The 17205-nt window shown below is 37.1% G+C and overlaps 1 protein-coding gene across 4 annotated transcripts in view; it reads right to left on the bottom strand.

Moving 5' to 3' along the window:
* WASF1 (WASP family member 1) overlaps nucleotides 1–17205 on the bottom strand; it is a 90692-nt gene that overhangs the window by 11468 nt on the left and 62019 nt on the right. For all 4 annotated transcript variants that reach the window (XM_065679127.1, XM_065679129.1, XM_065679130.1 and 1 more), the window contains 2 exons: nucleotides 12739–12899; nucleotides 4760–4894 (listed from right to left, as the gene is read on the bottom strand). In XM_065679127.1, coding sequence (XP_065535199.1) covers nucleotides 4760–4894; nucleotides 12739–12871 — 268 coding nt within the window. In that variant the 5' untranslated portion in view covers nucleotides 12872–12899. The remainder of the gene's footprint in view (nucleotides 1–4759; nucleotides 4895–12738; nucleotides 12900–17205) is intronic.

Below are 17205 nucleotides of genomic sequence, written 5' to 3'. Positions count from 1 at the left end.
GTGTGGTGAGTCTCAACAGAACTGCCACTTTATTTAACAAATGACATTTTGGCCAGATCCCTCTTCTTCCACACGAAATACAAATTACGCTATCATGGCTTTACCACTGAACTATTAAGCCTTGGACACACTAATTTAAAACTGATTTACTTAATAAATAACCCATAAATTGAATAGAGTGATAAGAAAATGGGAGAAAAGGCATGGAGAGCAGTTGGGGCTTAGCCCATCTGCACAGATCTTTGAGAGGGAGGCATACTCAAATCCAACTTTCATTAGGTGGAGATGTGCCAGGAAAAGTGACCTTCTATATGACTGAACCATCTTTTTCTTTATTTAACTTTGGGGATAAAAATTCTTATGAATGAACTGACAGTAGTGCTATTCTCCACATTAAGATATTACATGTGGAGGTCATGATCTAATTTTCATGTGCTCCCTGTTCTTAACTTAGATTACATTTATACCCAAATCACCAAATTCCTCTTCAGAGGCTAGAGACAGTAAGTGAGCTGGCCTTCAAAATGGGATCTACTACCCTCTCCTTGCAAGTCTCGTAATAGATTGAGTATCATAATTGGAAAGTTGACTGAGTCCCATTTTCAGCAGTATATAGAGCACAATTAGCTGTCGAGCTTTTTAGGTTTCTCCCCATCTGATGCTACCTTTTTTGCCTATAGCAAAATGTAAATTTTCTCTTTAGCATTAACCCAGTAAAACTTCTGAAATACTGTATTTCTTATGACAAAGCAGTATTTTTAGAATGCTTAAAAAAAAAAAATGCACATGTATTCAAAGCCAGAAGCCCACTGAAATACAATTCACAACACTGTTTGATTCCTGAAGCATGAAAGGCTGCTCACCCATAGCACTTCTGCCAGTAAGTTTTTGAAGCTGCTTGTCACAGTTACAACCAATACACTGTAGAAATCAAGAACTTGATACCCTGCTGCTGAGACAAAAATCCTCTCCATTTTGAGATTTAAATAGAATTAGGCATTTCATATTAACGAACCACTAAAATAATACCAAAATAAGCACATAACTCTCAGTTTACAAATTCTCCTTCTGCCATGATACCATTTATTTCTGAGTGATACACAACTGTTTTCTAATACTTCATTACACTTCACATCAGAGCTGTCCTGTGTATCAGCATTTCAAAAAAGAACATAAAGGCTAAAATGGATATTCTTCTAAAAACTGTAAAATTTATACAGGAAGGAAATTATTTACTTGTAGTAGTACTTCAAGCTTAATGGCAGAAATAAATTCACAAAGATGTGGTAAATTTACAAAAATCTATTATTATAAAATTTGCATATATATGGAAAGAGTTAGTAATACTATTTATAAAGTAAATACTGAAATTAAAAATAGGTGCCAAGAAACTATACTCTTTAGGGTTTATTTTCTGACCTATAAGGAGGCTATCTTATATTTTAGGGACACTAAAACTATCAACCTTAATTCACCTCCCTGGCAAGAAAATATTTTCCCAGTCCTAAGAAGACCCCAGATATGGTAACTCTTGAATACATGCAGGCTAGTTTCCTATACAATTGAAATAATGGTCAATTTACTGAAGGAAAACAGAGGATTTCCTTTTGTCTACGTGTAAGTTCAGTATTTCTTCTGAGGGGGAAAAAATACATGTATATAAAAAGAATAAAATATGTAAAAAAATATTACCATTCGTAATGAGTAATTATGAGAAATCAAGAATTTTAAAACAGTATAATAATTCAAATAATTGAAACAAAGTTCACAGCAATTCTTCTGTTACAGAAAGATTGTGCACCAGGAGTTAGTTCCTTCAGGATAGAATCCTAACCTTGGTTTTATTTGGTTTTATTATTTCAGAAAGATATTATAATAATTCAAAATGAGAAAACATGCACACTATTAAAAACATTCAGAGCTTTTTATTACTCTGACTTTACCAGAAACATCTTGTCAAGTATCTGCAACATGTTCAATGAATCTGATATGCGCTGGTTTTGTTCATGCCACTTAGCTTTAAATGAATCTTAATTTCTTCCTCTTGTGTAATGACATGGGCCCAGAGGAACACATTAAAACTTCTGTTACTGCCTGCTGGCAAAGAACTAGCAAATGAGACTCATTTTACAAGTACAGCCTATTTCACACATGCTGTTAGCTAAGCAGAAGTACTGAAATTTGTTTCATTCTTGCATGGAGGGTTAAGAAAGGTAAATTCAAATGTTTTCCCCACACCTTCGTATGTTAACATCCTCCAGCTATTTTAGCCCAGATCACATCTAAAACAAAACTATTTGTGATGAATTTCTAAATTTCAAGCCCCAAATAGGAGAAACAGTTTCCTGATCCCTCACTTTTTAAGGACATAGAAGATGAAATTTCCTTTCATCTCCTTTGTCTTCATCTGGTGACTCACTCTGGGCAGACATTTGTGAATAAGGAACACTGGGTCAAAGACTGAATACTCTTAGGTTAATAAAGATAGTAATTTAAGAGGTCCTGAGGACTGCATGTGTTCCTCTGAAGTACTAGCAGTCACTGCTATTCTATGCGTGAGAGACAGATTCAGGGTATCAGATTCAAGTCACATTTAACCACTCGACTTGATCAAGCAGACACTTTTTCAGCCTTGCTGTCTTTAACTGTGGTTTTTGTCCCTTTCTTTAGCTATACAGTTCAGTATACACAGTACTATGAAAAGTTACTGATCTGGTGCATTGGGGATTACATACTATTTAAAAAAATTTCTAGCAATTCTCTAACATTATATAGTTATGGATATTTAGCAATGACACCTACAGCCAAACTTGTCAATGCCCATTTACACAGGAAAGTACAATTTTTCACCTTGCTATCCTGTAACATCCTTAGATGCTTTAACTCAATGACTTAAAACGGCCTCTCCATTTTCCTGAAATGTGAATGGCTGCCATACTAGAAACGCCACATCAACATATATCCCACTTTGATTTAAACTAAAAAACAAGGCTGTCATGGGTAAACACAGAAATGACATTAACACTCTGGAATATTACAGCTATTACAAGATGGCAATTGTTAATAACTTGTTACTGTATATAGAAAAGATTTTTGTGGTTATCCAATCATAGTAAACATGGTATTTCATTGGTGCCCTGGTTTCAGCTGGGACAGAGTTAATTTTCTTCCTTGTAGCTGGGACAGTGCTGTTTTTGGATTTAGTCTGAGAATAACGTTGATACCACAGGGATGTTTTAGCTGTTGCTGAGCAGTGTTTACACTAAGTCAAGGATTTTTCAGCTTGTCACCTCATCCCACCAGTGAGTACGCTGAGGGTGCACAAGAAGCTGGGAGGAGACCCAGCCAGGACAGCTGACCCCAAATGACCAGAGGGATATTCCATACCATATAGTGGCATGCTCAGTATACAAACTCAGGGGAAAGCCAGGCAGAGGCCGCTGCTCAGGGACTGGCTGGGCATTGGTCAGCAGCGGATAAGCAATTGCATTGTGCATCACTTGTTTCTGTATTCTTCTTCTTCTTATTATTATTTTAATTTTCTGTCCTATTAAACTGCCTTTATCTCAACCCACAGATTTTACTTTTTTTGCCCACTTTCCTCCCCCGTCACATGGGGTGTAGGGGGGAGTGAGCAAGTGGCTGTGTGGTGTATAACTGCCCACTGGGTTAAACCACAACAATTTGCAAAAGAGGTGCATGTACATGATTTATGCTCACTTGTCAAGAGACTTGGAAAATCCCATTAATGTAAGAATTCCCCTGAGCACGTCACTATTTCGTGGAAAATCTGCTACTAGCTGTGAACAGCTGTCTTTTGAAACCTGCTCTAAAATTAATGTCATGCAAAATACAGAATCAAAACTTCCTTAGCTAAATTTTGTTATTAGTGAATTTCAACATGAAGACAGCCTGAAGACCATGTTCCTGGTTTGACACATAATTTTTCCTGAATGACATGCAACTATTATACCTAGACAGTTAGAACTGAAACAGCTTTCTATACTTTAAAATTAGATCTCATGAGTCTGAAGTTATTATTCATTGACTGGATGTTGCTCTACTGTCCACGCTTTAGCCATATAGTCTAGAACACCCTAAAAGCGTTTTAGGTTACAAGACCTTTCATAGTTCCATATGTAACCAACAGATACTCAGGAAGGCAAAAAAGTTTCATTGCATTTATGTAAATTTATGTAAATTGGTCAATGTTCCTGCAGTCATCACAAAGCCTACGCATCATTGAAATCCCATAAAATTTTCCCTTATTAGCATGAGACATACCTGACTGACTTTCGGCACTACTTGTTTTCTCAGTGCTAACCAATACTTATAGTTCTTAAAGCTATTTAGGAACACTCCAAGGGGACATACAGCATCAATAAACGGAGCTGTACAACTATAACTTCATAAGTTGCAGTAAATAAGATGGTAACAAATTAAACCCAAAACCCAATGTAGCAAATGGTTACATCCCATGGGAATTAGTAGGAAGTTTAAAAAAGAGTAAAGACTTATCTCCAAGCATTCAAATAATGTGTTATTAATATTAAATTCATTGGTAACAGTACTGTTCAGTAATCATGAAAATGTTCCGTTCTGAAAGATCCTCAAAGGTATAAAAGAAACCTGTAGCAGAAATACAAACAGACCCCTCTCTCCTGTGTTCTTATAACTTAAACTATTATTATTTCCATTTCAGGTATCAGTGGCGCCTGGTGACAAAAATAAGAAAAATTCAATGCAGGAGTTAACTTACGTTCCTCTTCCTTTGGATCAAGCTGTGTAACACTGACAGATAAGCGATCTACACGTTCTTGTAAGGAGTTAACTCTAAATGAGAAACTGTGTGCTTCATTGAAAAGTTCACCAAAAATATCTTCAGCATATTTACCTGAAATAAAATAAATAAATCAACCACAGCTCAAGACAGCCAAATGAGTTTGCCCTGAAAGAGATTTCTATTTCAAGTAAGTAAATCAAAGATGCATTAGTATCACTTGTAACAACCTGTACTTACTGAACCTATTAAGAGTGCTTCAGAAAAGTGAAATTACTTTAAAACTGTAATTCACTAACAGAAAGATTACTAAACTTTTAATATACATTTACTACAAAATTAATGCACTTCAGATAATATATTCATATTATTCATTTTAATTAGACAAGTCATGTAATATTCAGACATGCAAATTAATATTAAAATAAAGTATAAAATTTCATGTATAGCATTAAAAGCAAATTGCAGGTCTCTAAAATCTCATAATTTCTCTTTAATAGGTGTGTTTTAAGACTACAGTTTGTTGTATCTATACCATTTTATCAGGTTTATAATTCACTTACCTCATTAATAAGCTCCAATTGCAAATATCTGACTCAAAAATATTTCATATGTTGCACACAGCCACAAATATGCTGCCAGGAATAATCTGCACATCCTCATGAACACTAACCCTCAAATGGGAAATAAATTAAAAATACCCTGTTGTGTTTTTAGTGTTATATGAAAATGCCAACCATAACGTCTCTACCTACATGTCTGTTGGCAGCCTCTTTCTTTAGCCTGAAGCGTATTTTAACTAAATGCTTTTCCAAGCAAAGCAAGATGTTTACTTATTACAACTTGCATTCAAAAGAATACTACATGTGAATGTACATATGTATACAACATCTATAATGCAGTATTTGTTAATGTTGCCATCTCTGTCTGCATTCTATATCAATTCTACTTAATTTTTTAATGGATTACCAAAGACATGATTATAGGTGATAACACTGAACACAGTGTCACAAACTCAAATAAGTAAAAAAAAAAAAAACCAAACCAACCTGATTTACTGTATTCGCAAAACTTGCTTAGTTGACCAGAAATGTACCAAAATTTGTCATTTTCAAAAGGCAAATCATATTCCCTCCAATATTACTAGTTGCTCTTCTTAGTCCATCACACTGGCATTTATTTTTATTAACAGAGCACAAGGGGTTTTTTTATTTAAATAAGAGACTATATTATTATTTATTTTAAATTAAGAAATATATTATTCACCTTATTCTTTTCACAAGTTTTTCTCTTGTCTCAAAGGGCTCTATTCACAATTAACCCTTCAGTACGAAAGAGATACAGGAACGCAGCTCCCCCTGGTGTCAGTCAATGTCCTTTTTTGTGACAGTCAAATGTCAGGAAAGTAATTGTTCAAAAAAGGCTATCAAAACACATTCACTTTCCTAGGGGAAGGAAGGACAGCATGTCGCTTCCAAGCCATTTTAAAACAGAGCGGAAAACAGAATACTAGCTAGTAGTTACTAGCTGAAAATAGAGGCTCACTGCCTCCCTAATTTTTTTAAAATTGAAACTACCAAAATGTGTATCATCCATTCATGGTCATTACCACTGCAGTCAGTATACAATGGCGTATAAAATCTGAAAAATTGATCATCCTGTTTTACAGTTCTTTTCTTTCACCATTTGTTTCTCTTAATTTATCTCCTGATTTTTCCCAATAATGTCTTAAACATTTGTCCAGCACTGGTATCTATGCACAAAAGACAAATTTCTAACTATCCAACACACTTATATGAAGGGGTAGTAAGGTAAAAGAAATGTTATTTCTGTCTTGCTCTGGGGGACTAAGTATGTATAAGGTGAGGTGAAGTCAACTACAATCACCACGTAAGGTTCTGAACTTCCAGGCTAATTACAGCATGGTGGAGAGATTTAAGATACTGTGTTGTACAAATTCCTAGAACCACACTAGCACGCTGCAGGATTAGGGAAATAAATCATCAGTATCCCTGAAACTCCTTAAATTCATTTGTACAGCATTCTTATGCTGTATTCATTAACAAACCTTAAGGAAAGAGCATTTAAATTAATCATTTTACAACAACTGGATCAGTTATCACCAGATTAAGTTACAGGCTCTCAGACAAGGAGTGGGACACGAGTCCTGATGCAGGACTTGTTGAAATAGCCACTTCTTTACTATCCTTTTGCATTTTTAAAGAAAGAAGTTCCAAACTCTTCAACCGCACCTAAGCCTGGAAGAGCATCATGAGAATTGGTTATGGCATCAGTAGCCTTAGGAACCCCGGTCTAAATATTAAGTATCTATCCAGATAAATAGAGTACCTAAAGTGCTCAATGCCATGAAACAGCATCATTTTCGGGACATTCAAGATGATGACCGGCAATCTCAGGCCAATGCAAGATGCATCAAGCAGGACAATCAAAATGAGATAATTACTCACAGTTACCAGTAGTATAAACCTTCATTAATTTAGCCCTGACTAATCTGTCAGACTGCTGGAGCTTGGGGAGGGGAAGGAACCTGACTAATTCGTATATGAACAAACTTTAATATGACATATTTAGGATTGGAATTAAATTATAAAATATTATAAAATATTATAAAATATTTATATATTAAATATGAAGTTATATTATTAAATGCAATGTATATTGAGGTGCCATATCATTCAATTTAATAATATTGTTATTTTAATGTTAAAATAGTACATGTGTTGATATACTGAAATATACAAATCTGAAATATTATTACAGCTTAAAAATACAGGTTTGGAAATCTGATTAAAAAAAAAGTAGAAATTGATAAAAATATCAGAAAGAGTAAGTTTTCAGAATTCAGCCTGTTACCCACCTATATGCTATCATTCCTTGATTTCTACTATGTCCATCCCATTCACATACTAAACAGTATTTTTGCCCAGTACAGTTTCTAAAAAATAGAAGCATAGAACAAAAGCAGCCATAAAACTTGTCTTGTGTCCTGCTGTACAATCCCTTCCCAATATACTTACACTATGAAAAATCACATTATTCACTACACAATAGCTCCTTCCTACACAATATACTTACACTATGAAAAATTACATTATTCACTACACAATAGCTCCTTCCTACACAATATAATGTGCATACTAGAAAATATTCTTTCAGGATAATTAGTTACCACATAAGCTACTAACAATACATAACCACTGTCCCTTTATAAAACAAAACAAGAAAGTTATTCTAAGTCAATGAATACATTTTTCCTCCTCCATTAATTCTGACACATAATTTACCATATCCATTGCCTGCTGATTTAGCTTCAGATCTTCACTACATCAATGTTATTTAATTTAGCAAAAATCCAGGTATATCTGAGTTTCACTTGAAACTCCAGGTTTGTTTCTCATCGGATCATTTTAATTGCTCAGCTCAGTGGCTAGGAAATGGACTGAAAGCCAGGAGACTGAACTGTCTCCTAGGCTTGGAGATAAGAACCTTGACAGAAGCTTGAGAACTTCAGTGACTACGGCTGAGCAAGCTCTGAAGAACAAAGTACTAAATATAGTTCAATGACGCTCATTAGGAACCTAATATTAGGAAGATGTAAGGGCAGTGCACAAGGACTGGATTCGAGGACTACAGGAATATCAGAGTACTGAAGAGGCAACTTGGTTCCTTTAGCCAACAAAACTGTACCAGGCATTTATCAGACAACCTTATCAGGCTATCATAAATACCAAATAAACCTGTGGAGCAGGTCTGATGCTTCTTGTTGACAACCAAGAAGAAAATGAGCCTTCAAAAGTCCCCAGTCCTGGAGGTCTGAGATATTATTTCTTATCTCCCACTTGAGGACACCATCAAGTAAACTGGCCAAGACTAGGTATTCAGAAATCTGTGAAAGAGACTGCTGAGAGCTGAACCTGATGCTGAAGGCACTGGTCCTAAAGATCATTTCACAGGGAAGTCTTGCTCTTCCTTTTTAATATCACCTGAATTCACTGCTCTAAGGAGGAAAGGAATTAATGACAGATAGGACTTCTTTCTGCTAATTCAGTTGTTTTCCATGAGAACTCACAGACCATTTGCTCATCCCCTCATTATCATACAAGATAGACATAAAAGAGCATCACATTGCTGATACTGCCACTGCTGGGTAGACAACATCAAGAAATTAGGCAGAAGTCTTTGAGAGGATGGAGGGGGTGTCTCTGAAGAGCTGAGTAAGCCTTTAGTTTTCAAGTCCATCACTGCCCATATGCTTAAGAACACCTTCTCCAGTGTTCTCTGGCAATTATAGCAATAAGGAAGAAAGGAGTGATTAATGAATAACATCTACAGAGAATACTCAATATGCTTATGAGGACAGTGAAAAGGAGGATTCCCAGAGATTCTGCTGGTTCTGGAACACTGACTGAAGCTCTAGCTGCAGATCTGCAGAGACCTACCTCTGACAATGCAACATGCAGGGGCCTCACATGTGCTGTTGTCCAGATGGGATGAAGAGAGGGTGGTCTTTGAGCTGAAGAGGCCTGATTCTAAAGATCGGTTGCAGTCCAGACACATTACTGCTAAATGTTTCTAGAGAAACATTTCCTGCTTATTAAATGTTAACACCTTAAGCCATAAAGAAGAAATAACTAGGAGAACTTGGTAAAAATAGGAAATGGTACAAAGAAAAGAAAGAAAGAGGGGAAAGGCTACTGAAGGTTCAATATTAACTGAAAGTTGTTTCCACTAACATAAAAGGCACTCCAGCTTTGCAAACAGAGTTATGCAGCATTCTCTATACAGAGTTCGAAGAAAAAAAAGGAAAAGACATCTTGCTATGATTGAGTAAAAGTTCTGTACTGAATGTCTGCAATATTCATTAATATAATAATATTTCATTAAAGGAACATACTCAAAAGAAGAAATGTTCTCCTCCCCAGACAGAGGTGTCAGAGACCAGGGCGAAGAACAAACCCCATCAGTTACATTTCCTATGTGGCATTGAGATTCTGTGTACAGGGAACTGATGAATAAAAGGATAAGCAAGATTGGTCAACAGCTGTGAACAAAATGAGGAGGTTGCATGTGCAGAAGAGAACTATTTACCCATCTTCTAACAATGGCACAGCTGCACAGCGCTATTAGTTGTGTTTCATGTATGCTGAAATGCTGTAGACTGACATACACCAACATACGTCAACTCAGGCAGAACTGGTGTATTAATTACCTGCAATATTGCTGAAAAAAATAGGTAAGCAATATTGTTTCTCCAAAGCAGATACAGTCAGCAAGCAAGAAATATAGGGAAGAATGGTAAGGATACTAAAACATCTGTTGCTGTTGTCCAGAGAATTTCTGTTGCCACAGTGTTAAGAAAAGCTGTCAGAAGACAGAGCCTTTTATGAAGGTAGAAAAGACTGGGAACAGACAAGGGAAAAAAAAATTACTTACTGGCAATACTGTATGTTGTACCAAGACAGAGTGATGTGTTTTCATGCTCCAGGGAGAAAGGCAAGGACTACCATTCACAGGGGAAATACATATTTCATTCTTTTATCTCTGCTTCTTTTAAAGGTCAAAAAAATTTCTCAAATTGAACAATTAAAAGCAACACATCAAATAAACTATGAAAAGATTGAGAATTTGTCTGGAGACACATAGCATACCGGCATACATAACACTACTGCTGACATACGGATGTAAAGCCCTTTACATTTTATATTAAAACACAGGAAAACACAATTCCTGTCATTTAATAGGTATTGTTTCTGCATGCCTATCCTACTTACACATAGTATCCAAGACCATAGAAACATACCCCAGTTCAGGTTGAAAAGACCACCAGAAGTCACCTAGTCCAACACCCTGCTCAAAGCAGGTCCAATTAGCTCTAGCTGTTCAACCAATCCAGTTGAGTCATTAATAACTCCAAGAATGGCGATCTAACAATTTACATAAAAAACTCTACACTTAGCTTTACTCCATGAAGTTTTTCAAGATCCTTTAAAGTACTTGAGGCTCTAATTCCACCACAGCACTCTTTGTCCATATCATATCAGAAGAAAGGATAAGAATGGTTGGCCTTGAGAGTCATAATGTCAGGAGATTAATCCTCTATTTGAGGGCCAGTAACCGAAAAATTTTAGAGGCAGAAATGACTATGTGCTAATTAAGTCAAAGACCATCCACTTCAACTTGCATAACTTTACCATCAAAAGCAAAAGCAGCTTTAAAGAAAATGAAGCCCTACCAGCACACTCAGCTACTGCTCTCAGAGTCTGCAATTTAAACGCTGGTTCTCAAATGTACACACAAACAAAAAGGGAGGCCTGCAGAGAAGTTGGTTGCCAGGTGACTGCTATGAAATCTTGCATGGTGGTTGTGACTCACAGGCAACTACTAAAATTTATTTGCATGTCAGCAGCCCTTGCTCACACTGTAACACACTGGTAACAGTGACACATGACTATAGATTAGTTATTCGGGTTTAAGTACATGAGAGACAAAATTCCTACGGCAGAACTCCTGAATCTTTTTGAATTTGTACCGTTGCTAGCACGAACAAGCAGAAAAGCTAAAAGAATTCTGGAACAAAACACTTTCACAGATAGTCATGCCTTTGTAACATGATGCCCCCCCTCTTTTTTTTTTTTTGAAAACATGCAGAGTATAAAACAGGAACTTGCTTCAGTTGGTACAAATACTGCCTGCAGACAATCTATGAACACCATGATGCTATATGGAGGGAAAAACAGAAGACCAAAATAACAGGTCGTGCTCATCGGTAAAAAAATCTGAAAGACCTATTCTGTGCTTGCTGTTGCAGAGTAATCAAGTGCATTTTCCCTCCTCTTTTACCACCCTTGCCATTTCCAAACGTCACATGCCTTTTCGACCACTAGTGAATCACAAGTTCATGACAGAAACTCTTCTCAAGTGACAACAGCTCATTTAGGTCCCATCCCCCCGTGTGCACACTTCACATAGAACCACATTCCCTTTACAAAAATGAGTTTACCTAATTACAGTTACATTCCCTTGAAAGTATCACTCTAACTGTGCTTTGCATTCAGCAAGCCATATAACAAATATGGAAGCATTATTATTTGGAAGAATTCCAGGTTATTCTTCAATGTTTTTTTCTCCTTTAATTGTATTCTTCCTGTTTTGGTACTGCTTCATTCTGACCTCCTCCTGAGCAGCTGTATACACAGTATCAGCCATAGGCTCTGTATACCAAGAAAACATAGCAAAGGCAGCCAAATTTCAACAGGTTAAGTACTGACACTATGTCATCGAGTTAGACATTGGTATTCTTTAAAATTGAAAAACCAAGTGATTTGTTTGTTGGGGTTTTTTAAGGTTGCTGTAACTTAAAAAAAAACAATCCAGAAACCAGCCTTTTCAGAAACATTCCTTTAGAGTTCTAGAGCTTGAGAAATACTCACTCCTCTCAAATGCACCAACAGAAAAAAAGAAAATGTTGACAGAAGGGACAAGGAGGAAGAAAAATCTTCAGCTGTTTGAAATACTATGTAATAATTAAATTTCTGGCTTTATTATTTTAAAAGGCAACTACTTTATTTTCTGAATGACCACAACATTACCAAGGGTTTAAGTTAAGAGAATTAAGCCCCCAGTGACATATTCCTCATTACGCCATATTCCCTAATCAAGAATTGCTCTAAGGTTAACGATTACTGACTGACTTCATTAACTACCATGCATCTTTTTCTGCCATGTTTCACTGGTAAGAGAAATAATGTGCTGCTGGAAAAATTCCTAGCTTTCTACCACACAAGTCCATGCTAGTCACCAGCCATAAAAGGAGTACATTCAAGGCTCAGCCACAGTTCTTTACTGGAGATTGCAATAGGTGTTCCTACTTCAACCACAAAAACTATGACAGTAAAGTATATTCATTCTAAACACAGCTATTAGGACAACATACTTACTTAGGCTACTCAGTTGTCTGATTATATTTGCCAAGGAGATATTGGTGACACATTCCAATTCATTCTTGATACCTCGGGGCAGAGCTGTGTGGCACAGGTGCCTAGGGTCTATGTTCCTTTTTACCAGTGGCATTCTGACATGTATCAGAGGACCAGCAAACCTGTAAAAAAAGGAGACAATATACAGTTATAAGTTTAATTATGTTTTACATTCAGATTATGTCTGAACTGACTAAACCTAACAAGGTAAAAATACCTCCATAGCACTGATGGAATTCATTGCTCTGTGAGCACTTAAATCTTTTCTTCTTTGCCCAACAAAAGACTATTTCATTCTCTCTCTTTAAACCTTTACCTGACTCAGAAGCCAGTGAAGTGACAAATAATTTTTTATAGTTCATGATTTTTTTCATTTTCCCTCTGGAAAAAAAAGACAGGAAAATCTTTGTGGCACAAAACCATGAAAGAATTACTTTCTTCTTGCTGGACTACTTCCTTATTCAGGCCAGGCAAAGTCCAACAACAATTTCCCTTTATTATGAGGTCAAAGGCAAACCAGCTGTCAATTCCACCTGAAATGTAGATATGACCCAATTATTATGCAATGTCATGCTACTAGCAGGAATTTCCCTTCTAGTCTAAACATCACTTCTAAATCATACCTAAGGAAGATGCTTCCCTTCCACCTACACTGCTACTGGAAAGAAATTCAGCTAAGAACACAACTTCCAAATATGAAAGTCTTCTCAGAAAACCTGCGGTGCAAAGTCCTCCACGACTCAGAAATCCTACCCCTCCACACCTTTCCAAATGCACATGTTAAATTAATCAAGAGTCTTTACTAGCTCTACAGACAGCTTAAGAATCATCTCTGGCTGTGAATCCCAGGCTTGTAATTTTCTGCTCCCATGGCACTGATTGCCTCTGGAGTTTCCCAGGGGGCATGTTATGCCTCTCATCTTATTACTGCTGCTTATTAAGATCTGTCCACTAAAACTTCTCTTAATGAAGAAAAGATTCCTTAAAATTCTGTAATTTTTCCATCGTCTGTCAGGTAAAACACTGAATGACCAATGCAAACCTTCCATTTGATATACAGACACAAATTTCCTACTATACAATCTGCAATCCTAGTCACTCCACCAGACAGCTTCATCTGTCCTCTGCTTAGGTGCTTTATCTCAAAATGTTCCCAGCATGCAGCTAGGGCTTTGTGTTATGCCACAGAACGCATCTTCCCTACAGTATATAAAGATATACAAAGCTGCTGTTATCCTTGGTTGAAATGGAGAGATCTTTTTTGGATAAGAGTAACAGAAGCCATGGTGGTAGGGCTGAAATTTTGCTGACCTAGAATGGCATAGGGAATTAGAAGAGTCAAAGACGACTGTAATGGAGTACTTTGCTCCCTCAGACTGCTTAGATTTCTTCTTGCCACTTTCTTGAGAGTATATTCTTTCACTGAAGCCAGGGCTCACAGCGGAGAGAGCCAGGCAGGATCCTTAAGTCTACCTGAGACACACTTCTGCATTGCCAGGATCTGATTAGACTTTATTTGCTGCATTTTAACACCATGTCTACTGCCCTTATTTTCTTGAGAGAACAACCAAAACTATTTTACGCTTTTGAGCGATAAAACCAACGAAAATAATTCTCCTCATCAGTGACTAAAGGGAAGGAGTATGCAGTTCTTAAATTTTGTAATTTAGTTCCTCAATAGTAACAGCAAAAACTATGGAAGTGGGCATGGGGCATGGACAAATTATAAGAACAGATTTTTATTTTTGTTTTCTAGGAATATCCCAAACCTTTCTAGTCCCTAAAAACCTACTTACAAGCTTTCAACATACAAGCTAAACTAAATAAAAAAGTGCAAATCTGAACATTGCCTCAGATAGAAGCAATGACAAAGTGTTTACGATTAAACTGAGACTTTAATCCTGCTGGCATTAAGACACAAATGTAGCATGAAGCAAGGGACATCAAACTGGCCTTATCAGCAGAGCTTCTGCTGTCTTAGGAGGCACGAACCCCTTCCCCCAGTGACAAGACCCTAAAGAAACCTTCAACTACAGGCTCGTTGTTATGCTTCCCCAACAGAAAATAAAGGAACCATTCTGTCACTGTCAAGGAAGCACAACAAATGATATGTGAGCAATGTTCTACAGAAGCAATTAAATATTAATGCCAGAGTTAAGCCCTTTCTTGATTGCTGCTTTAATGATATGGTTGTATAAACAGCACAGTAGGCAAGTCTTTTAAAAACAGGTCCCAGCAAGCACGCAAAGAAACATTTTCACAGAAAATACAGATCTGGAGTATAAAGGTAAAAAAGAATTCTGTAAATAGCAAGCAAAAAAGCAGTTGATGGCTAGTGCACTTTTTCTTCTGTCTTATCTTATATAAGCATGATGTAAATGATGATATTGCTCTCTTTGATTTTATACCATTCATGAAAAAAAACTTGCCAAATTTATAGTACATACAGATCATAACATTTCAGATGCTCAAGTGCCAGATTCTTTAAACAACTGTGTGCAATAGCAATAAAAAAAAAATAAAGTAAGTAATTCCAGCCAACTGCTAGCTAGGTTTTAAATAACAGTGTCTGAGTGTGTATCGCCCTTTACTGGCCTGGTTTGTCTCTAGGATACGACACTTAACAAAATAGCTGAAAAGATGCAGTACTGGCCCAAACATTTTCTCCAACAGACATAAAAAGATGCTGCACAAGCAGAGATTAAGCCAGAACTCCCTGACCTAAAAATGTACGACTCTGAACCTGAATAAAAATCCATTTAAGACAATTGAAATTTTCTTCTTTGCCTTCTCTCAAATTTGCAGAAAATCTACTCTTTGACTTGTTTTTCCCTTCCTGAACCCCCACAAATACCATTTTATAATATCTGAATAACAGTTGTGGCTGTCCTACCCAAAGATACAGTAGAAGAAAAGTAGAAGAGGGAAAGTAACTGTGATAAAATGTAAAGTTTTAAGACAAGAATAAACTTGCAAGGGAAACACATAACAGAAGATATAGCTTGATACCTTCCAAATTATGCATCATGTTTGAAAACTATGCAAAGCCTGAACAAAGAGTATTTCCCTGTCTCCCACAGAAACAAGAACAAGGAGGCAATAAAGGAAAACATCATTCAAACATGCTTAAAACAAAAGATATTTCACATAACGCTTGATAAATTGTGGAACTCACTGCCACAGGATGTCATATACAACCAAAGTACCTGCCAGTAATTTGTCCACTACAGACCACATACTCTTTGCAGTTTGCTGCAACCACTAGAAGGTCTTGATAATTCCTTCCCAGTTGTACTTAGTGATCCCAGCACGGGGAGCAACAGGTGTGTTAACACCAAACAGAACTTTACCATAATCAAAAATGTCCGCTCCTATAAAATATGCCTTTCCTAACACAGCTCTTGTCCAGAAAACTGAAAAATTCTGAAATCACTATATTTATTATGCAGCTTTAAAGCTGTGAAAGAGGAAAAAAACCCACAAAGGCAATGATAAAAATCCAGTATATCCCTAAGGTGAAAAGCAAAAAAAACCCCAACATACATCCCCACTCCCATGCATTCCCCAAGTCACTTGGGCAGCAAAGAAAAAACTCATTCCGGTATCATAAAATCCTGTTACCATGTTGCTCCCAAGTAAGCTTCTGGAACTGTTCATAACCCCAACCAGGCAGAAGAGAGAAGCAGCTTCTCCGTGCATAAGGAGATCCCCTATGCTGAAGGGTTAGGTGACACCTCTTCAGAGACTTACCCTCCTCCTCCTCCTGTGGCACAGGTCTCAGAGCTCTCCCTCCCGATAGCCCCACTGCTCCCCAGCTCAAAGCTTAGGGAAGGAAAGGCAATGCTCAAATACAAGTATCTCCTCTTCCCCACTGTGCCATACAAATCTTTGAGGCAATTTCTGAGAAGTGGCACTAGTTTACACTCTAGTTAACTGAAAGTGCTGTACTTAATAGTGATCTTAGACTGAAACTCCTATTTACAAAGAGATGCTGCTCTCTTTTGCAGAACCACTAGTGAGAACTCTTCCCCCTCAATTCCTATGCATCCTTTGAAGCACTCCAAACTCACTTGAAAAGCCAACTCTAATCTTTACAAACCCCTCTGATACTTCAGTTGCACAATGGCTGGCATAACCTCACCCCCACACATACGCTGAAAGTATGAGTACAGAATATGAATATACGAAGATAGGCTGAGAAAGTTGGGGCTGTTCAGCCTGGAGAAGAGAAGGCTGCGTGGAGACCTCATAGCAGCCTTCCAGTATCTGAAGGGGGCCTATAGGGATGCTGGGGAAGGACTCTTCGTCAGGGACTGTAGTGACAGGACAAGGGGTAATGGGTTAAAACTTAAACAGGGGAAGTTTATATTGGATATAAGGAAGAAGTTCTTTACTGGCAGTGTTCAAGGCCAGGTTGGACAGAGCCTT

Source organism: Lathamus discolor, chromosome 5, assembly GCF_037157495.1.
Source record: "Lathamus discolor isolate bLatDis1 chromosome 5, bLatDis1.hap1, whole genome shotgun sequence".
NCBI lineage: Eukaryota > Metazoa > Chordata > Aves > Psittaciformes > Psittacidae > Lathamus > Lathamus discolor.
This window is presented reverse-complemented; position numbering and strand designations above follow the sequence as displayed.